This window comes from Trichoderma asperellum, chromosome 3 (genome assembly GCF_020647865.1).
Source record: "Trichoderma asperellum chromosome 3, complete sequence".
Taxonomy (NCBI): domain Eukaryota; kingdom Fungi; phylum Ascomycota; class Sordariomycetes; order Hypocreales; family Hypocreaceae; genus Trichoderma; species Trichoderma asperellum.
Window position 1 is genome coordinate 3464490 of NC_089417.1, and position 21655 is coordinate 3486144.

Genomic DNA, 21655 nt, shown 5'->3' on the forward strand with positions numbered 1-21655 from the left:
ATCTTCGGTCTCTTCCGTATGTGGCGGCTACGACTGTGTAAGAATTAAGTGGTAGATGGGATGATGCAATTCGAGTGATACAATCACGCAAGACGGCCCCTCTCACTCCAAGCGTTGATCTTGAATGCTTGCGGTTCTGGATTATTACGGCAGAGTTGGCCAGATGCGCCTATCAGACTGTAGGTCTCCCAGCAGCTTCCCCCAGATTACTCTTTTTGGCGATGTGTGGTCGTGGAGACCAGCTTCGAGCTTCTTGGAAATCACGTCAGTATGGGTGGGGATACCGCCATTGGGCAACGACCTTTAAAAACGGCCACATCTTCGGAACGAGACGCGCTAAAGATATCTAGCGATGCTAATGTAGAGTAAGCTTGATTAAACGTAGCAAAACCCATAATTATTTCAAGACCTGCTTCGTTAAAAGTGCGTATGTTTTGCTGAAATGGGAATAATACGGAGACGCAGGCCAGATAGCCGCGGGGAGTCCACATGCGGGCATTATCTATCTCGTAGCTCATGCGATATATGGCCAATCCCGGAGAAAGTATTAGTCCAATCAATATCCAAGAGCTGCAGAGGCTTTTATACCCCTATCTCGGCCAAATCTCGCCTTGGATTTGTTGAGATGGGCTGATGCAGTTGGCTGAGGTGCAGACGGGACTTAGTTGATCGCCCATTGAAGAGAGCAGAAATATTTCCGTATTAGGCAATATTTCGAGATGCACATATACATAACTGATACTACATTGCTATAAACACGAAAGATTATGGCTAAATAACCTTATGAACGTTATTTAAATCATTGTGTATTTTAATATTACACAATAAAATATATCTCTCCTACTTTATTAAAAAAAAAAAGTTCTTTCTTTTTACTTTCTTGATAATTATTGAAGCTATTATTAGTTCTCGTATATGCTGTATTTATAACTTGGATTTGTCTATTTTAATTATATAGATAGCTGTAGTACAGTTGTAAAAGAGTATAGGATAGCGTAGTATAAATATAGCTAAATAGTATTATATATTAGGGTTAGATACGCATCTATCTTATTCATGCCTCATGAGCCTTTGAGGGAGTAACAGTCTCCTCGGTAGTCAAGCCCTCTGGTGACTCATCTGATCCTCTCGACTCTCGATCCCAATGGCCATCCTTGCTGCCAATGTGTCGTACCACCAGCCATGCTGGCAGAATGGCAATGGCCCACAGGATAAAATTCATGTATATTCCACCGACCTGCGCAAATATTGTTAAGGAGGTCAGGCCATAACTGACGGCCTGCCACGCAGATTCGGTACCTCGTAGCAGGGCTGCATATCGGATGACTTCACCCTGGTCTTTGGCCAAGTGGGTGACAATGAAGTAGCTTAAAGGGCATTAGTTATGAATCAGCAAACGATTTATCGTAGAATGTGTCTCACAGGAAGAGGTAATTGATCTGAAACCCAAAGGTCAGGAAAATGTAAACACCGAAACCTGACCCAAAGCCAGAATCTTCCCAGTCATACGTAGGCAGAGTACGTTTGTATCGTGTGGAAACCACTGTAGCCCAAAGCCACCATGCGCCCTGGGTTATAACGATGAACCAGAAGGTATATCTTGCGCGAACCTTCAATGGCACCTTGGTACGATCGAGGAACCACTATATTGAGATATGTTAGCTGGGCTTTTTATGTGACATCAGTTCGACATACGCCAGTAAGATTTCCAATTATGACAGCAACAATGCCACCCAGAAATGAGCCGAGTGCTCGAGCTCGGACGGAGAACCATACTAGATTGATAAAGTCAGTAAGTGAGCAGATAGCAGGGTCAGCATGAGAGGCTTACGAGAGAGATAAGTGAAATAAACGGCTTCCGAAAACACGGCCTGCCCAATCCAGAGCACGATCAAGAGAAAATGAGGCCTTAAGAATGCCTTGGCTGTTGCCTTAATCTCGTACCAGGGGTTTTCTACAATGGCCAGCTGGACCTTCTTGCCATCTTGACGCTGTACATGCTGAGGTCTGTTGAGTAGCAGAGCAACCAGGGCTCCAGCGGCTTGTATCGTAATGAAAATGATATAGACGGTATAAGACACCTTGCCTGCCTTGTCCCTATCTATGTCCAAGCTGAGATTAATGGCACCGCCTATGATTTGCCCCATGACACGGAAAGTCAACCACCAGCCCAGCGACTTTCCACGGTTCCAAGGCTCTGGGTAGGCAATGGCAATGGCAGCCTCTACAGCCCAAAACGTTCCTGCAGATATGCCGCACAAAGCAGCGCCTAGAATAACGAGCCAAGTGGTACCAAATCTGTTATTCGTGTAAAGACCAGCCGCATATGGGGCGTATCCCATTCTATACCGTCTCTCAGCACAGGACAGCAACTAAAGGTGGAGGATAGACTTACGTTCCGAAAATTAGAGCGCCTTTAACTCCAATATAGCGAATGATTACGCTTGAGAAGTAGCACGACACGACCATGAGGCAGAATGTCAATGCATTAGCCGCGTTTACGAGCTGTGGTGACTGACTTCCACCAGCTCCTAGAGAATTCATGGCTCCCCAAATGCCTGGTGCCGCCAAATTGCACAAACCGAGGATGGTCATGTTGTAAAATGTTGATCGATACCATTTTGCTATATTATTAAAAAAGTGATTAGTTTTCAAGCTTGTTATTGAGGCTCTCACAATGGATTTACCTGGATGGCGCTGCTCCTTAGGCAGCGGTGCCACATCAGAGGAGGCAAAATGGTCTTCTTTATCCGACATTGTGAATTTCTTTTCTTCAAAACCTTTTAAAGAGAGATACCTAGTGGTACCAAAAACTGAGACATGGCACAGTGAAAGGAGGTTTTCAATCTCGGGCATCTTCCTTAATATCAATCAATTCCTCTACCAGCACATATCTTCAACGCCAGTTTCTTACTATTCCAAAAGGGTTTAATCCGCCGGTACTTGAACTCCCGCATCTCTCTTGTTCAATCCGCGGACTGATTGCGACATCGGGTCTATGACTACCGATAGATTGGGTCTAAAGCGCTTCTTGCGAAACGCATGCTTGCCAGCACGTCATCGCGGAAGGGTTTTGAGGGCAAAACTATTATTGTAAACTAAAAACACCAGATAAAGAGTGCTAATAAGATAATTCCAGTTTATGTATAATTAGAAACAGATAGAGGTGCGCGTAAAAGAAATAGAGATGAAGCTATTCTAGCAATACTAATATCACGGCCGAATTATCTTGCGCTCTGCAGTCTCGTTTATTTAGTTTACTATGGATTACCTAAGAATATTTGTGAGGATGATGGCTCACATAACTTTGATTTCATGTGTAGTAGATCTTTACAGATACAATAATGCTAAGCTGAGAAGGGGATCTATATCTAGGTGCACATCATCTCGACGCCCTTTACCGAGATAGGCGCTGCCGCAAGGGTGGCCAAGAGAGGATACCGTTCCCCAAAAAAAGTAAGCATCGGCTAAAGCCACAAAGATCTAGGCTTCAATAAACGAACTTTGACTAATGCTATAATTTCTCGTTTGTGGAGGCTTCCTTTTCCTAATCTGAGGTTCGTAGCCTACGGTATGACCCACCAGTTCTCGTGAACGCTTCGCAAGTCAGCCTCTTCGGCGCTGAGATACGGAGTTACATCTAGCTTTGGATCAGTCTCGACGTATGTGCTCCCATTGCCAAAATACCACGCAAAACGGTTTCCAGATTCCGAGAGATATTCGTACTCCCAGTCTTCCCACCGTGGGTCCCTCTGGACGACTGTCAAGTGTGAAGCGCTGCCGGGCCAGAGGCCGTGGATTCGACCACCCGGTACACCGCCGTTGTACCATGAACTGCAGTTCTCAGATAATACAGTGGTCTCGAAGAATGCGTCGTTGTAGGCCGTAAAGTCATCGGCAGCCTTCCTCGACGGCGAAATGGTCTTGATGCCTTCACGGCCAACCTTGCGAAGGATCTTGGCGAAGAAGGTGATTTGGTTCTCCAAATTGTGTGGCACGGTGCCTGATCTCCCCGAGGCACTCGGACCGTGGATGAAAAGAAGATTCTTGAAACCTGGCGAGGCGACTCCCAGATATGTATAAGGGAACCCATAGGTGCCCGAATGGCTCCAGTCATAGCTTAAATTGGCACCTCCTGCACGAATGGGAAAAGGGGGGGCCATATCGGAATTGGCTCCTGTGGCGCAAAATATGGCATCGACATCTCGAGTCTTGCCATCGACCGTCTCAATGCCCGTCTCGGTAAATCTCTGAATATGTGTCTGGATGTACTCGACGTGAGGCTGTGTGAGAGCCTCAAAATATCCCGGCCCAGGAGTAAGTCGACGGCAGTGAGGAGAAAAATCGGGAATGATTCTTTCAAACAGCTCTGGTTTATCAGCTAGCCGCGTCTTGGCCAGCTGCGTGAAAGTTTCCCTTGCCTGGTCGTTGACCTCTGAGCCTTTCAGCCAGCCCTGGAACCCTCTGAAATATTGCTTCTCAATCTCCTTGCGGTACTTCAAATAAGTCTCTGGGTCTTTGAACGAGTCACGGAGTTCTTGAGGAATAGTCTTTGGCTCAATGGATGTCTCATGTCCAGCAAACGATGCTGCCACCCAAGTGTTATTTCTAGCGTAGTGATCTAGACGGTCGACACGCTTTTGAATGTTAGCAACGAGCTGAAGGCCACTGGCTCCGTTGCCAATGACAGCAACCTTCTTGCCGGTGACATCAAATGTCGGGTCCCAGTTTGAAGTATGCCGCAAGAGGCCCTTGTAATCTTTGATACCAGGATAGTTGGGAAGCTTCCAAGCATTAAATCTTCCAATTGCCGTGAGAACAAAATCTGCCTTCTCAACTCGTGAAGCCTCTGATTTTAGATCATGTACGTTGATAAGCCACTGAGAAGTAGTTGGATCCCAGTCCAAGCCGTCGACTCTCTGAGATAGCTTCAGATACTTGTACACATCATGTTTTTTGGATAGCCCTTTCCAGTACTCGAGAATCTCAGGACCTTGGGCAAACTCTTCCGTCCACTGCGTGTTTGGATCAAACGTTGATTGGTATGCATGAGCGGGCACATCACATCGTACTCCAGGATATATGTTTTCAAACCAAGTACCACCCTGTAATATTAGGCTCTGTTGATTCAAACTTTCATCGCAAGACTCACAACTTCCGCATTCTTTTCATATATTGTAAGCTTGATGCCTGGGACCTTTGCTGGCAGCAAGATACCCGCTAATACACCTGCAATGCCGGCTCCAATGACGGCGACATTCAGTTCTCTGGGTTGGTCTATGAAGCGATTCACAAGATTAATCTTGGGTACTTCATATGGCTTCGGAATAGCAGATGGGACAGCACTCTCGGTCACTGTCGGGCCAGGCTTTGGGGAGCCTTGCACAGTGGCCGGGGGAGTAGGTAGATCAGCAACGGTAGCCATCACGAGCCCTGTCTCGTCTCCTCTCGTTTAAGCTTTTGAAATTAAGCGTTTAAGAAGGGGGGGAAAAGCCGATCAAGGCGGAAAGAAAATATCTGCGGGCGCCGCTGAATTATTGGTTCAAGGCCCGTCTTGGCTTTAGGCGTACGTGTAAGTCGAGGCTAAATATGCATCATAAGAGAAAAAGTAGAACAAGAGATCCAGCAGCTAATAAACTACGCATTGTGGCCGCTTTTTCTCATAAAACTACCTATTTCGACTACAACTTCACTTATTTGCAATTCTGCTAATCTCAAAGGTTGATGCTGCGACCTGCGGTTGAGTGGACTCTAAAACGCCGCCGCGGAGATGAGCCATGTTTGTGAGCAATCACGCAATCCTCCCCAAAACCGACCCCTCGCCAGCGATAGCTCGCAGCATTAGCGACGACGTCAGCGCGATGCAGCCAGATTAGATGCCTCCGAAAACGGCATTAACGGGATTATGATGGTCACTAACGCATCTAATTGTAATAACATCGGCTGCTTAGCCATCTTTGGTGAAGTTTTGACAGATTGGGGCCGGCTGAAAGAGATGGAGGCACAAGGCGGCACGATGCTACATTTACATGGCCTTCGTGCTTTAGACACTTAATTTTTTCTTCTTCTAGATCTCTTTATCTTGTTAGCCCATAGCTTCAACTCCATCTTTTCGTATCGCCACCTTTTTGAAGCTATCATGGCGGGAAGCTCGGTGAAAGCACAGACTGTCCTACTTCTCCACGGACCACGACAGGCATATCAGATTACCAACGGTTATAATGTGCCGCTGTTGGTGGAAGACGATGAGACACTCATACAGACATACACGATAGGTCTGAATCCGATAGACTGGAAAGCGCCGTAAGGGTTCTATCTTCATTTTCCTGCAAGCGTTTAGTTAGGAAACTACAGAACTAACGAATCCGACTATTATACAGAGACTATAACTTTGGTATCGCAGCTCTACCATATATTGCCGGTCGAGAGCTAGCAGGACGAGTAGCTATCACTCCTCAGAAGAACTCTCGCTTAAAAGAAGGAGATCGAGTACGATCCCCCCCCCCAAAAAAAAAAAAAAAAAAAAGAAACACTAGCCTTAGAATTATACGAGCATGTTCTGACAAGGAACCGACATAGGTATTAGTGATTTCGACAGACTATCGCGATCTTAGAAAGGCCGCCTACCAAGAATACGTCGTTTCATCGGACTTCAATGTTGCAAGAATACCTCCTTCCATCTCATTTCAGCAAGCTGCCGGTCTAGGAGTTGCATTCTCTGCAGCGGCTATCACATTGGGGATATGCATGGGAATCGACTTTTCATCCGTCCTTGATGGGCCGGATTTGCTGCAGCTCGTTCGTTCTGTTAAGTCAGAGATAATACCGGAGGATGTCAGGGCAGAATGTCTTCAGGGTATAACAGATGATGAGCGAGCTGTTCCAGGAGACTGGGTGGCTGTTTGGGGAGGTATGAGATAACCTGACTTGCATGCGGAATATTCATGATATGCTAATACAAAACCTTCGTTTCTCTAGGATCATCAACGTCAGCCAACATAACTGTTCAGCTCGCGCGGCTGGCAGGCCTCAAAGTGATCACGATAGTTGACACAGCCAAGCATGGTCTTCGCATATCTGGCTGCTCCGCCCAAAGGCCAGACCTTCTCATCGACAGCCATGATACGGACCGTGCCGTCGATATCATTAACAAAAGTGTTGGTAGCCAACTTCGCTTTGCGCTTGATACTCGTGGACGAGACTCGGCTACGGTTTTACTCGAAGCTCTTACTCGCCAAAAGAGACTCAACGAGGCGCCGCCGTCACCCCCACAAACACCACGGGAATTGAAGACACAGACGTCCCACCTCGTGGGATTGACAGGATTGCCCAAAGAAACAGCTCCAGAGGGTATCGCATATCACACCGTTCCTATCAAACTCTTTCACTCAGTCCCCGCCGTGGGCGAAGCGCTTGTGCTGTGGCTGGAGCGATTATTAGAGCAGGGCCTGATCAAGCCGCCACCTATCATAGGCGTAGAGAGTGGCTTTGACGGCGTTAACAAAGGCTTGGATAGAATGAGATCCGGAGAAATTAGCGGAGGAAGACTGGTGGTTGATTTATTGGCCTAGAAAATGTATGTCTCTTCTTTCATTGGACAACAGAAATAACATCCACGATAGACGGCTAATCTCTAATCAAGAAGCCAATTTATTCATTTACGCTTACTATTGCTGCTATTTGATCATCATACTCGGTCATATCTTGTTTATTTTGTTTACCATGGCCAGTCCGCCCCGTTGATGCTAACAAGCTTCGCTGTATCGGCATCTCGCTTGCCCTCAATGATATCTCGGCAACTCTCTCCACTTACACTCGGCTCAAGCGCACCCATTTTTCGGCGCTCTTCAGGCGACAATGAAAGAGATGTAGCCACAAACTCGGGATCGTATGCAAAGACTTTGACGCCGTGGTCCTTCAGATCGAAAGCATCGCATGCGGCAAGCATGTTGAGCGCAGACTTGCTCATGCGGTATTCAGTAGCCTGGACGGCATAGTACTTGGATTTGGGGTCCAGTTTCTCAGCAATGGAGCCCAGCCCACTTGAAACATAAATGACTCGCTTCTCTTTGGTTTCATTTTTAGGTTGAACTATTAGCAAAGGCTTGAACGCTTGGGTAACAGCAAAGGGGGCAATGGTGTTGATCTCGAGCGTATTGCGAAGTCGCGTCATCGCATCAGCACTCTCGTCAACGATGCCGGCATTGTTGACGAGGAAATCCACTCGACCGGCCTCTGCCTTGACGGTCTCCGCAGCCCTAGCGATAGACTCGGTTGAGGAGACTTCTAGTTCGAGAACTGAGATGGAGCTGCCCTCACGGGGCTTAATCGTGGCTGCAGCAGCCTTGCCCTTCTCAATATCACGAGCAGCGAGGAAGACGTGATAGGGAATCTGAGACTCAACGAGAGCCTTGACAATCTCGTAGCCAATGCCACGGTTGGCGCCTTTAATTACACGAGTTAGACTTTCTTAGTTCGGCGGGATCGTCCAGATTGAGTGCTTACGCACCGGTGACAAGAACAACGCTTGGGGCCATGGTGTTTAACTTTTGTTTAGATCTGGATATGATGATGTCAAAATATGATTCGTCTCTACTCTCTATCTAGTAATAATTGCCAGAGGAGGACTCTCCTTTCTGTTTTTATACTCTTTATCTTTTTATCCTTAAACAAGCTCACAACTCGCGCAGATACAAGAAACCCCCCTGTAAACTGAAACTCAAGCCTGCCTAGCGCCAGCGATATTTTGTCCTCGGAGTTAAGCCGTAATCACGGCTTGCAAAATCCAACAACTGGGCACACAGCAATGAGATGTCAGTTTTATCGATTAGTCATAATTACATTATAAGAAACAGGCTAGCTTCGGACATAGACTCGTATGCCCTTATCCCATCATGACACTGAAGCGGAGAGGAGAGATGAGAATTACCGAGTCGAGGCGGACTTTATAACACCGCACGGCACTAATCAGATACAAAGAGAGTACTATATTCATTAAGCGGAAGAAAGGTCGGTACACGGTATGTAGCTTCCGCCATATATGCAATGATCTACAATAGCGCAGTATTTGTCATCTGGAATGCATGACAAAGAAGAGAGGAGTCGGATGTAACAGGCGAATAAACGCGAGGTGCGAGGTGCGAGGCGCGAGGACTTTTTTATCCACAATAGACAAGATTAAGAAACTGCTCGAGAACCAAAATGACAAATACACAACTGGCCTTTTCACCAGCACCATCAAATGCTTCATCGTCCACAGCAACCACTTCATATCCATTTATAACCTCTTCTTCATCTGAATCTGCATCTTCATCATCGCTGCTATTGTAATCTTGTCCCGTATCTTGGATGTGCCCCCCGCTGAAAGCTTTCAACTTGGTTTTCTTATATGTTCGTTTAATAATGATCTCGTGAAGGCGGTAACAGTAAATAAACGGGTCAGAATCATGAACTTCATGGTCTTTAAATGTGGTTTGCTGATGACCAACATCCAACCCCGCGGCTATGGGCACTTCAACAGTAGTGCAATCCACTTTTGCTCCAGCGGCGCCGGTAGCTCTCTGTATGAAAGCCTCGCTCACTTTCGTACCCTTCCCAAGGATACGTAGTCCAGTTACCAGCCAAATTCGCCTGTGTCTCATGTACCAAGGCATGGAAGTGAGAGGAGATGCATCTCTAAGGGACAGTGCAGTTTGGACGTAACGTTCAGAAGGTTGGAACATGACCGCACTTATATTATGACCCTCAAACTTTTCTTGGTAGGCCTTCTGCAAAGTTTTGCTAACCTTAGCAATCTTATCCATGTCAAAAGCAACTTTCAGCCAAGTTCGAAAGGCAGTTTGTTGAGATTCGATCGACTCGAAATTAACCTTTCGATGGATGGACTCGTCTTTCAACGTCTCTTCTGGAATGGGAGCGGTCCCTTCGGTCAGAATAGCACTGTTTGGATTGGTAAAATCAGTTAAAATCTGGCCAAGTTGGAGAACGCCAGTAGGCGTGTAGTCCATGTTTGGAGTCAGAATCCAGGCTTTCTTATGCTTGATTTGAGACATCGTGCGTAATTAAGCCCTGGCAGCTTTGTGGTTTAGAGAGTGATAATGTTGTTGATTCAGTTTAGTTTTATAAGAAAGGATTGAATGACCATAAAAGTTGTGAGGCCCATGTGTGTTACGCCAAATCTCAAGCATAACTCTGGTATATATATGTATATATACATATGCGTTGGAAAGGGCCGTTGGCATTGAAGTTGTTGGCCCAAGCATCCTTCGGGCTGCGGTTACCCTTCAGGCTGTAACACTGGTCCTCGCACAAACGAGAAGTATTCAATACCTGTACATTCTTGATTCGTCACTTTTCAAATTGCGGCATTTTATTTCAAAGAATGTGCGCAGACAGTGACGTAAATCGCATTCACTTTTTTCAGTATTGTGCAAGTAGTGCTACCTTGTTTTCTGAGTTGGGAACTTGGTGCATGATTGTCGGGTGTTTACGAAAAGACATTGGGCAGAAAAATGGTTCCGTATCACATACCTACGAGGCGGGGGCGTTTTCTGGTAAGAGATCAGGCAAGAAGTATGCTCTGGCAAGAGCTCTGCTGAGGATTTTTCCAAGCAAAAAGAGTCACCAGCAGCTTGAATCTATGACAGGATCTCTTTTTTCTCTCTTACCATCACCTCCGTCTTGCCATATCTCTCACAAAAAACCACCCTCGGGCTCCTAGGTAGTTATATGCATACAACCCCAAAATCACAGAAATATCTTCCAGCCCTCTTTTACTTACGGCTAGGCGATGCGATGCCTTATTAAAATTATCTTGCTACCACCACTATGCTTTCCCCTTCCCCCCCTCTTTTGATGGACAGGCTCTTATTTTAAAGCTACCTGTCTTTCACATCGGTAATTATGATAAAAGTCATCATAAGTAGGCTTGAGTAGCTACCTGATACCCAGCGACACGCCATCATGACCGACGACAAAACTGTTTGGTTCGAGATTCCTCGAAGATCATTAGATGCTAACGGGATATTTCAAGTGGGCCAGATCCTTACTGATGCTCTTAACCCTGAATCTGCACTATTTCGAGCCGGCCCATTCAGAGGATTGAAGCCAGATACCCTTAGTCTGATAATCCGGTCACGTTCATCTCTGTCTGTTAAATATGGAGAAATTGGAAATGTTGAACTTATCACAAATTACAGCTCAGCTATTGATGGCGCTCGAGTTGACGGCAAAGGAAATTTCGTCCGGTGGCAGTGGTTGCAGACAGAATGCATTATTAGGAATGATGCATTTCTGAAGGCTGTTATACAGGAAGATGAAGTTAAGAAGTATCTCAGCAGTGAAAATCCTTATAGGGATTTGCTTTTGGTAACTGAAGTCATTAAAGTACAGGAAATCATTCCTAAAGGTGTGGGATACAATTCGGAATCATTTTGTGGCCCTCACATATCTTCTTACTTTCCTACTTCTTCGCGGACTTCTGCAATTCCTATTGATCAAGCCTTCAGCCAAGAGGCTGGTACCCCTTTTTCGACATATAGCAATGCCTTAACGGGGCAGCTTGGGGATAAGCAATATACTTTACCTGCTGATTTCAAAGGTCCTAAAAATGGCAAACCATTTATTTGGAAGTACAAACTAGAAAGATTATCCCATCCGGAAAAGACTGATTCAATCTCGTCCAAGCGCTACTACCCGAGTGAAGCTCTCTCTAACGCTAAGAAACAAAACTGGATTGAGATTCTTTTGGGACTTCTATTCGGCTGGATAACATATATACCTTTTCAACTCGATAGGGGAGTTGGGAAAAGCTCGAATTTCAGAGTTGTCAAGGACTCTCATGAGATGCCCACGCGCCCCGAATCTCTTTCGTGGTCTCGTGTGATTGATGATCCGACAATTACAACTGTGGAGGCATCCAATACGTCGGTGCCTGGCAGAGATATTCATAATACTGGAAGATTTCTATCCCCGCAACCTCGATCATCTTTCACTCGAAGGAATTCGTGGGATAGGGCACAGGTTATGAGAAACGGTACCGACCATGACGACGCCAATGCAGGCAATGCAAAATCTACGCCCTTCTCGCAAAGTGTTCCGAACTACGATTTGCCGCCTACCCTAGCATTGAGTAATAACGAGAGCTATCTTCGCCACTCAGTCTCAGATTCAGAGGTTAATTTTCTTGTTCGTGATAACCCAAAATGTCAAGGTTGCAAAAAGTTCACGGAACAATTCGAACCAGAACTCGCTGAACATCAACAAACCATAAAAATCTCCTCCTTACCAACTATGGCAACAACAATATCTATCCAACAAGATAACACCCAGGCGATTCAACCGGAAGGTGAACGTTCATTTCATGCACCAGATGTACCGGAGATACTCGGAACCGGTAAATTGGCCAAATTCACTTCTGCAGCGGCTGCCGACTCTGTGACTAGTGGGTCAGTTGCGGCGAATGAAGAGTATGTGTTTGACAGCGAGGTAGAAGGGCTTGCCAAGTGCTTAAGCGAAGATAAAGCGTTAGTTTCCCGCCCTCTATAATCATATAATACTGACCAGCTGTGACAGGATTCCCTTAGCAGACGAATGGTTTTCCAGCCACATAAAAAGGGTCGACAAATACTTCGATTCCTATCGAAGCGGAAGACCTAATGAAATAGTGAAGATAGCCGTCCTCGATACCGGACTAGATATGAACCATTTGCTCCTACGAGATTATAAAGATAGGGAACAGATCGCCCAGGAAGATAGTATTGATTTCACTAAGCCGGATGCAGGACCAGTTACCGGCGATAGGATCGGACACGGGACATTTTGTACGCATTTAATTTTAAAAACATGCAGGACGGCCAAAATATATGTTGCGAAAGTGTTTAACAATGCAACAGCCGACTATGAGACAGCGGCTTGCGTAGCGAAGGCGAGTTGTTGAGCATAAAGTCACATCACAAACATCTGAAAACATACATGTATTAACTATTACCATAAAGGCTATTAATTACGCGGTCGAACATTGGAAAGTTGACATTATTTCAATGTCATTCTCTTTTAACGAAGAACAACTGCCAATAAAAACTGCGATTTATAATGCATTAAAAGGAGAGCATAGGGTCTTATTTCTCGCAGCGGCTTCGAACTACAGTCACAACGAACAATTCACAGTTGGTTTCCCAGCACGGTATAAGCAAGTTATATGTGTCAATTCATCTACCCCAGAAGGAGAAAAGTCGAAGTTCAGCCCTTTTCCGAGGCAAGGAGAGCTCCACTTCAGCGTCATTGGAGAGCATCTTAACGCTGCATTCCCCATGAAGCAAAACCATGGCAATAGCGAAAAGAGACAAAGTGGAACATCAATGGCAACAGCGGTTATGGCTGGTATTGCTGGTCTGGTTATCGAGTACTCCAGATTGAGATCTGTTGGCAAGACAATAACTGACAGGGATCGCCTTCTCACTGCGGAAGGTATGCGAACCATTTTTAAATTAATGCTAAGCCATGGAGCTGCTATGGATGGATATCTTTGTATAAAACCATGGATATTATTTCGCGAAACTAAAAAGGATGTTTCCTGGGATGTTTCATACGAAATCAACAAAGCCCTTCAGACCATTGCCAATTTGGAATAAAATAATTGAAGGCGGTGTTTGTATATGCATTGCTAAGGGAGCAAAGGTTATTAAATGGGTAAGGATGACTTTCATTAAAGACCTCCGTTATGCATAATATTCAAAAAACTACAAACCCATTTAGCAATGGATTTAGACTTTTATGGTGAATGTAAACACATGTATGCAGTAATTTCAAATCACCATCACGGCTTTGACTTAGGGAAGCCGCCACAATACATGAGAATTAATGCCCCGCCAGAGATGGAGCGCGGTAGCTGCAGTAGCGTACCAGCTAGATTATTCACCTTAGTAGCTACCTAGTACCCTTGCCTGATCTTGGGTAAACGCGTTCAGAGCTCCAGACTTTATTCAACATCAATAAAAACCATCAGCGAAGCGTTCTCTCATCCACAAAAAGACCTAATTATACTGTTCATGTTCATAAGAGCGGTTCGCATCCTCTCTCAGAATATTTTTACCGCTTCTTCGCCATCAGCTAAGAAAATGATGGCCCCTTCAGCCGTAATACCCCACAATGAAATCACAAAGGAGCAGTTCGCGTCTCATCTAAGCCAATACCAAGCTCTCCTTGAAGCCATATCGGTGTCCAAAGGCGGTACGTCAAAAAATTTCTGCATATCTTTGCAAAAAAAATTTTTATTACCAACCAATGTTAAATAAAGTAATAAAGAAGTAAAAAAGAGAGATCCTTTTGGCTAACATGAATGGAAAACGCGGCGCGTGAATACAGCCAAAGGTGGCCAAAGGACGCTCTCTGAGCTGGATCGCTACCGCTATGTAGATGCCGTAGAGACATTCAACCTCCAGAATCCAAAGCGAGACATGAACCTTGAAGATGTCAAGACGCTGGTAGAATGGAAGCTGTAAGTTGCCATACCGATTTTCACTTTCCACTACTATTTCATCTATAGCGATTACGAGAGCCGCATAAACGCCCTCTGCTCATATAAGATACAACTCTCGTCTCATAACTCATCTCGCACCAACTATTACTATATAAGTGGAAAAAAAAGCTAAAATAATCTTGTCATAAAATCAAGGCGGCACGGCAAATTTCGCCCAAAGCTCCTCTCTCTCGTCTCCTCCAACCCATCCGCCACAGTCTCCCAAACGCTCGACTCCGCCCGGCACCTCTACACCAATTCAAAGGACGCCAGGGCCACAGTCAGAGCTCTCGCCAAGCTTAAGGGCATCGGCCCCGCCACGGCCTCTCTCCTCCTCTCCGTGCACGACGCCCAAAACGTCATCTTCTTCTCCGACGAGGCCTTCTACTGGCTGTGCTGTGGCGGAAAGAAGGCCGCTATCAAGTATAATATCGACGAGTACGCGGCCCTGCGCGATGAGGCCGAGGCTTTGATCAAAAGGCTTGATGTGTCAGCGACGGACATTGAAAAGGTGGCGTATGTTTTGATGAAAGGGCCAGCTTTGGACAAGGATTCACAGGCAGATACAGCAAAGGCCAGTGTGCCGGCCAAAGCATCAATTCCAAGCGCCTCGAAGTCTAAAAAGCGAAAGACGATTTCTAATGAAGAAAGCGCGAAAACAGAGACAAAGACTGAGACAAAGACTGATGAAAAGACACGGACTGAGGAAAATTCATCTGTGAGGCGGTCGAAAAGGCTTAGAAAGTAGTCTCGGTGATACTGGCCAAGTCATATTGTCTGTTGGAAGATGCTTATTGAGGAATTTATTGTATATCCATAATTGGAGAAGACTAATGTTATAAACCAAGGATGAAGCGCCGAAGGCATACGTGATATATAATCGACAAAATCGATTGGGATGAGTCAAAATAAAAGCTGTGAATTTGGCTGGACTAATTTGCAGAAACAGTCATGCGACTAAAACCAGATAACGATGCACGTCCCACAGAAGCCCCTACACCACTCATCCAGACAACTTTTGTCATTCTTTAGCTATCCATCACAGTGATACATCTAGTATTCTAGACAAGGAAGAGCCAACGAATCGGCCGAGAGGGATTGAATATCTCCAAAGAGCCCCGAAGACCACGAGTCTCTTCTTTCTCACTGCAGTACCCGGCCATTGCCATAACCCACAAAAGTTTGCGGGAGCAGTATTTTGTTGCTTATCTCGACTTTCGGCTCTCGCCGTCAACCTGAGTGGCGGCGTACTTATCACTGAGCTCATTGTAGGCCTTGTTTAGCTGCTCAGCCTGCTTCTTCAGGTTCTGGAGGTCCTGCTCCTTCTTCTCGAGCTTCTCCCGGAGAGCAGCCAGCTCGCCAGGCTTTCCAGCAATGGCCAATTTCTCGCTCTCCTTGGTGTTCTTGTTGGTGCCCTCATACATCTTCACCTTATCCTCTAGGCGCATCACCTCAAGAATCATGACGTAGGTGCGGTTAAGAATCAATGACAGGAATAGCGTGAATCCGCAGAGGTACATGTTGCGCTGGGAGTAAAACTTGCGGGCCTGGACCTCGAGACGCTCGGATCCCATGATAGCGGCGGCACTATTAAGGCAGACGTTAGCAAATTGACTTTATAGGTTCTCTTTTCCACCGTCAGAGCATAGGTAAGGGTAAGCAATCAAAGAACATACTTTCCCTTGGCGCTCTGCTCATGCGCAGCCATAAGCTCGACCTGGACCTTGTATACTCGGTTGACGCTGTCGACGAACAATATCAGGATGAAGACAAAGGTTATTTTCATCCAGTACTGCAATTTGGCCACGAGCGGGCTCTCGGAGACAAAGCTGTCAACACACCATGTCAGCAAATGCATCAAATTATTCAAAATTTGCTTTGTAGGAAAACTCACGTAAAGATCTTCCGCTTGATCTTGAATGGCAGCGGCACAAGCAGCAGCATAAACAAGCCCATCTCGCCCATTAGGAGCGCAAACACCTTGTAGCTAGTTAGCCCGATCAATCCACTCGGCTTCCCAACTGCCAAATCAAACGTACAAGACTGTAATAGAGCGTCATGGTGATGTCGGGGCAATGGCCTCCAGCTGTGAGCTATGGTTTCGCTTTTGGTTTTCGGCGGGGGCAGCGGGAGAGGCTCGAGAGACAGCTCGGCAGCAGCCTCGATTCGACAGAGCGTAGTTAGTCGTGATGAGCTTCGGCAGAGATAAATGAAATGTATCTGCCAGGCTTTGAGGCCTTGTTTGTTGATTGATGAAAATGGGAGAGGAGACACGGAACAAAGAAGGAGAGAGAAGTTGAATTCTCGGCGCAGTGCTCAGTTATTCGTTTTGAGCATGTGGGTTCAGGTACCTCTCAGCTACACAGCTCTGCGTCAATCGCCCACGTCATCGTTTATCGTTTTGTGGCTACTCGGCCCCCGCCCCGCTACAGAAATGTGGCTTTTTCAATCCAGCTTTCAGCAGATTTGCATCGCAGCAATGCTAGAAAACTTGCTTATGTTTTTTTTTTTTTTTTTTTTTTTTTTTTTTTTTTTTTTTTTAGCTGGGAGGCTATATGATTTGGCGGGCTCTAAATATATATACATTGCCTGCCCATTGCTATATTCAACGCCATAAGCGAACACAAACTGTCATCCAGCAGTCATTCACTCGTTGTCGGATCCTGTACCATAGTGTGCAGCAGGGCTCTGACCAAGGCAGAACAAGCTCTGCGACTGCGCCACATTCCTTTGCCCAAACATACGTTTTCCCACACGTATCACCATCACATGCTTGTCTTCTTCGGTGCAATAGTACGTACTCCATGCAATTTCATTTAATCATGAGGATGGATATCAAGTCTGCTCAACATTATTTCCCAATTCATAGAAAACAATCCTATCCCTTTTACATTTACACTCTTCAATTCGATTCGGGACTCCTGCCGGCCTACGTGATTGGTCTATAGCAAGTAATTCCATGGTGTGTTCTACAGCCCAACGCCCCCCCCCCCCCCTTCTTAGCATCATTACAATGATTCTTCGTCTCTGAATTTAGCAGGTAGACGTCTATTCCGGGACGTCCTGCTCCTTAATACTACATCTTGGTCTTCGCTATCCTCAATTTCAATAGCATCTTCAGGTTCATGCCCTCGGCTAGCTCTGGTGTACTTCGGTGTTGTTGCTGGAGTAGACATAGGCGAATGTGTGATAGCAGAGGCGTTAATATGTGATTCTGGTTCAGACCGAGACTCCTGAGAAGCGGCTTGACTAGATTGAGGAGGCTGAGAAGTCAAGGAAGACGCTTTATTTGGCTTAGGGACGATTCGAGGGTGCTTCCTAGGCCGTCCACTGCCAGGCCGAGCACCTCCTCGTTTGCTTCGCGGCTTTGGTTCGTCTACTACCGGCGTCTTGATAGGCGTATCATGCTCTTTGACCCTTTGGGATCTTGTTGTTTTCCGAAGCCGTTTCGGGTTCAGTGGTCCCCCTTCAGAGTCGAGACCTGATTCAGCAATTGATGCCGCCTCTGTACCCGTTGGCTGATATTCCTCCTCCTCAGAATCAGTTAGATGATGGCGTCGTCGCTTACGGGAATGAGATTCCTCAATCATCTCCCTGATAGCTGCGGAATCGTCGTCTGAGACTGCCAAAATATCTACTGCCTTTGCCGCTGGCCTTCCCGCTGCTGGCCTACCCGCTGCTGGCCTTCCCACCTGCCTCGCTGTGGTTTCCTTGTTCTTTTTCGATTTTGGTGGCCTTCCGGCTGCTTTGTGCTCTATTTTTGGCACTTTCCGCGCCACTCGGTCACTTGTCTCGGCACGTTTTGGCCGACCAGCTTTTCTAGGCACCTTTGGTTTTTCTCCGGATTTGTGATCAAGAAGTTTTTTGGTAAGATTTGGGAAATTTTCTCCATAATTGAAAAAGAGCTCCTCCCCAGCCTTGATATCTCTCAAAGCCGTAAATTTGATTCGATATTCGCCGTTGACATAAAGAATTCGCGGGGTAATGTTGCACCCTTGTCTGTCATGTTCTGAAGCATGGTTGATATATCGGCTCAGATTGCCGTAAATGGCAGCATCAACCCAGATACCTTCGTTTTCTAGTAGAGTAAACACGTATGATATGTTGGAATCCTCGTCAAATACATCGCCACGTCTTGCCTCTCTGCGGACACCTTCATCGTGGGTGATCAGCTCCCCTACGTACTCGACAATAAATTCGTCTTGGGCAATATCTTCGGCAGTAAAGAGCCCGTAGCCAACTCCTTCGAGCTGACTTTGCCCGAGAAGAACAGTCTTGTGCCGGCCACGTTGTAGGTCACAGTTTTGACATCCTGTAGAGTGCAGCAAATAATCGTCCGCGTTTGCAGGATCAGCACGTTCAAAAGCGCCGCATGAGCCACACAATTGCGGATCACATTCGCGGTTGAGTTGCACGCATATGCAGGGCTTCGTGAGGCATGATTTGCCTTGAGAATGACAGGCGCAGCCTGTGAATTTATAAGAACAATTTGCCTCTGTACATCCGCAGAACCTTTCGCACAAAACCCCCGCGTCTACACATGGGCATATTTTTGGAGCACATGGGCCATCATGAGAGCATGGTTCCAGCAACTCCCGCCGTTGATGCTCATGAGTAATTGTATGATCTTGCCAGTCTCCCAGGAGCATTTTCCGCTTACGATCATACCATGATATGTTTCGTGGTCGAGGAGGTTCCGTGGGCTCCAGTTCAGGTAAGCTGATGTTCAAAGACTGGAATTCTGCATATACTTCGTCGCAGTTTCGATTTAGGAACTCGGTGGCTAGGCAGATGGGGTCCATTTTAGTTTTGCTGAAATCCGTCGTGACGTACAAAGAGCGCAAGAGAATACGTTCATCTTCAGACCATGGCTTCATCATTGCAGTTGGGTCGGGAGGGAGCTTCAGGCGATAGCACCTCCGCTCGCAAGGCTCATCTGCAATAGTATTTGCTCCGGCCGCCGCTATTCGCTTCCTCTGCAAAATGTCCGACAAGGATGCATAAGATGACAAGGAAAACGTGCGTTTCCAGTTCTTGATGTCGTACTCGCCATGGTCGCAAGAATGGCTAAAGCAAATGAGACATCCCAGAATACAGTATGTGGCCAGATTGGATTCGGCAATTTCGTCTTCATTGTCTTGTTGAATAGCGGCGACTTCTTTGGCTGTAGTTTTACTGTCCATGGCGCCGTCGACGGATCCATCAATGAACAGAACTTTTCGTAGTTCAACCTGTTTATAATCCACTTGATTTTCTTTAAAGACCAGTTGGAATGCATCCTTAAACATGTGTGCCGCTAAGTGTGCTTCTGGTGTTAAGCCATTTCCATCGCTGTTGGATTTGGCAAGGTCTGCTTTTTGTCGAGGAGTCATGGAGTCGTCAGATGCTTGGTTTTTCATGTATTTGATGAGAGTGGACTTGTTGCAGAAGGATATGTTGAGTTCTTTGAGCCACTTATCCAAGTAGAGGGAAAGAGCTGCAGCGCGCTCGGCTTGGATGATTGCCACATGTTTCTCGTCGCGATTCATGGGCTTGAACCCCGATTTGAGATCAATATCCTCCAGCTCTTTAAGCCAAAGGTTGTACTTGGCCTCTTCAGAACCCTCAAGATCTCGTAAATGGGGGACAAACGTCAACATGGTGTTGGGCATCAAGACATTCTTCTTGATTTCCACATGATGGAACCGATAGGACGGAACAGCATCCTTGTTAGTTTTAATGCAAACCACATTGTACCGTATATCCCGATAATCCTTCTTATTTTTGTTGTGCTGTTGGGCGCCGAGAGTCAATAAACGCAATTTCAAAGATTGGGTAGAACAATGCCGAGTAGCTGACCTTGAATCTGATTTTGACTTGCTTGCCTTTGATTTCTGGATTTGGGTGAGGTTGAAGGTTCCGAAAGAGATCTAGGCCATGATGCGTGCGCCATTCTCTACATTTTGCTGACTCAATTGCATGCGCGACGAGCTGAGAGTGGTCTCTCCGAACTTCTTGATTGAACGCTCTAAGCTGATTGGCAAGTTTCTGGACAGTCCACTCTGTTATAGGAACAGTTCGGCCCTTGGGGGTCTGTACTACTTCTCGCGACGGGGTTATTGCTGAAGGGGGCGTCATATTGCCAGCCGGGTTGGTGTTTGATGCGTCACGAGATTGTTTTGGCGCCTCTGGCGCATATTCAGAAACGCGGTCTGCCAAGGGCAAGGACGCGCGATCAGGGAGCGCTTGAGAAGCCCAATCGCTGGCAGTCTCACTATTGACCTCACTTGTGCAGGGACCCAGAGGCGCAGGGGGAGCAGAAAAAGAATTTCTCTTCAGAGGAGGAGGACTGATGGGGCCTCTAGGTGAAGCCGCGACGCCAAATGGCGGCGGCAGCTTGCGGCTAATTAAGTCTGGACGGGACAAGTGGCTTGGTTCGCCATCTCCCGATTTCGTGAGTGCTGAGTCGCGGTTTATGGCTCCGTGGGGCATCATCCTTGTCTCTCGATATTAAAACGACCTTTGCGCTGCAAACAACGTTGATACCGTCTTGTATCACTGGAGATATGAGTTCCCTTTTCTGCAGTGGCGTAACGGAAACCAGGGATTGTGAGAGATGCGGCAGACTGGACTATCAATGAACGGCCAAGATACGCAAGAGAGCCCGCATCAGACGCCTGGAAGCAGAGAACGCCGGAATAGGGACGCAAATCGACAAAGTAAATCAAAGCACGAAATTAAAGCGGCATCGACCATGAGAGTGCCATTCATCAAGGCGGGTAAGCGTCTGGCGTAACTCATGCGAGGCTGACGAAGGGCTTTGATGGAGATTTTGGCGAGAGTTGGTCGCTGTAGTACATGTCTGTATTGCTGCGTCGTGCAAGCCACAAAAACCCGGGCCAGGCGGCAGCTATCCGCGATGACCGCTACAACGGAAAGGGGACTTCAGCAGAGCATCTCCATGCCGTGCATGGCAGTTGTTTGTTGTCCCGCTAATACTTGTGAATATCGGCGCACGAGATTATGGGCATCGCGAAATAGAAATGCTTTGGAACCGCGTCCTGGATTGAATACCTTGGATACGCGAGCCCTGGTTGGCTGCAATTCTGATTAGTCAGAGTTTCTGCTCTGAGTCGACAAAGAAAAGCTGCAGAGCTA

The 21655-nt window shown here is 46.5% G+C and overlaps 9 protein-coding genes across 10 annotated transcripts; 3 read left to right on the forward strand and 6 right to left on the reverse strand.

Moving 5' to 3' along the window:
- Positions 1-1054: 1054 nt before the first annotated feature.
- TrAFT101_005737 (uncharacterized protein) lies at positions 1055-2757 on the reverse strand (the record flags this gene model as incomplete). The annotated part of the gene is made up of 6 exons (XM_024900236.1): positions 1055-1367; positions 1423-1643; positions 1696-1775; positions 1832-2343; positions 2396-2624; positions 2688-2757. The coding sequence occupies 6 exons, from the start codon at positions 2755-2757 to the stop codon at positions 1055-1057; spliced, it is 1425 nt and encodes a 474-aa protein (XP_024760234.1).
- Positions 2758-3217: 460 nt separating this feature from the next.
- On the reverse strand, positions 3218-5712 carry TrAFT101_005738 (uncharacterized protein). The gene is made up of 2 exons (XM_024901915.2): positions 5153-5712; positions 3218-5105 (listed from the first exon to the last, which is right to left on the reverse strand). Exons 1-2 carry the CDS (start codon positions 5423-5425, stop codon positions 3567-3569), a joined length of 1812 nt encoding a protein of 603 aa, XP_024760235.1. The 5' UTR covers positions 5426-5712; the 3' UTR covers positions 3218-3566.
- A 235-nt stretch (positions 5713-5947) lies between these two features.
- On the forward strand, positions 5948-8701 carry TrAFT101_005739 (uncharacterized protein). Its single transcript, XM_024906705.2, has 5 exons — positions 5948-6303; positions 6381-6489; positions 6580-6910; positions 6979-7576; positions 7643-8701. Exons 1-4 carry the CDS (start codon positions 6140-6142, stop codon positions 7569-7571), a joined length of 1197 nt encoding a protein of 398 aa, XP_024760236.1. The 5' UTR covers positions 5948-6139; the 3' UTR covers positions 7572-7576; positions 7643-8701.
- On the reverse strand, positions 7718-8537 carry TrAFT101_005740 (uncharacterized protein; the record flags this gene model as incomplete). Its single annotated transcript, XM_024909824.1, has 2 exons — positions 7718-8445; positions 8510-8537. The coding sequence occupies 2 exons, from the start codon at positions 8535-8537 to the stop codon at positions 7718-7720; spliced, it is 756 nt and encodes a 251-aa protein (XP_024760237.1).
- A 259-nt stretch (positions 8702-8960) lies between the features above and the next one.
- On the reverse strand, positions 8961-10239 carry TrAFT101_005741 (uncharacterized protein). The gene has a single exon (XM_024908137.2). The coding sequence runs from the start codon at positions 10050-10052 to the stop codon at positions 9159-9161; it is 894 nt and encodes a 297-aa protein (XP_024760238.1). The 5' UTR covers positions 10053-10239; the 3' UTR covers positions 8961-9158.
- A 271-nt stretch (positions 10240-10510) lies between these two features.
- TrAFT101_005742 (uncharacterized protein) lies at positions 10511-13798 on the forward strand. 2 transcript variants are annotated; one of them, XM_066127578.1, is made up of 3 exons: positions 10511-12524; positions 12574-12925; positions 12996-13798. In XM_066127578.1, exons 1-3 carry the CDS (start codon positions 10963-10965, stop codon positions 13629-13631), a joined length of 2550 nt encoding a protein of 849 aa, XP_065983690.1. In that variant the 5' UTR covers positions 10511-10962; the 3' UTR covers positions 13632-13798. The 2 variants fall into 2 exon arrangements, with proteins under 2 accessions (XP_065983690.1, XP_065983691.1); XM_066127579.1 differs by having other exon boundaries at positions 12574-13798.
- Positions 13799-13980: 182 nt separating this feature from the next.
- Positions 13981-15446, forward strand: TrAFT101_005743 (uncharacterized protein). Its single transcript, XM_024910620.2, has 3 exons — positions 13981-14229; positions 14365-14497; positions 14675-15446. The coding sequence occupies exons 1-3, from the start codon at positions 14049-14051 to the stop codon at positions 15264-15266; spliced, it is 906 nt and encodes a 301-aa protein (XP_024760240.1). The 5' UTR covers positions 13981-14048; the 3' UTR covers positions 15267-15446.
- A 277-nt stretch (positions 15447-15723) lies between these two features.
- TrAFT101_005744 (uncharacterized protein) lies at positions 15724-16578 on the reverse strand (the record flags this gene model as incomplete). Its single annotated transcript, XM_024909825.1, has 4 exons — positions 15724-16105; positions 16195-16347; positions 16413-16498; positions 16558-16578. 4 exons carry the CDS (start codon positions 16576-16578, stop codon positions 15724-15726), a joined length of 642 nt encoding a protein of 213 aa, XP_024760241.1.
- A 529-nt stretch (positions 16579-17107) lies between these two features.
- Positions 17108-21510, reverse strand: TrAFT101_005745 (uncharacterized protein). Its single transcript, XM_024900254.2, has 2 exons — positions 20357-21510; positions 17108-20289 (listed from the first exon to the last, which is right to left on the reverse strand). The coding sequence occupies exons 1-2, from the start codon at positions 20990-20992 to the stop codon at positions 17527-17529; spliced, it is 3399 nt and encodes a 1132-aa protein (XP_024760242.2). The 5' UTR covers positions 20993-21510; the 3' UTR covers positions 17108-17526.
- Positions 21511-21655: the final 145 nt, after the last annotated feature.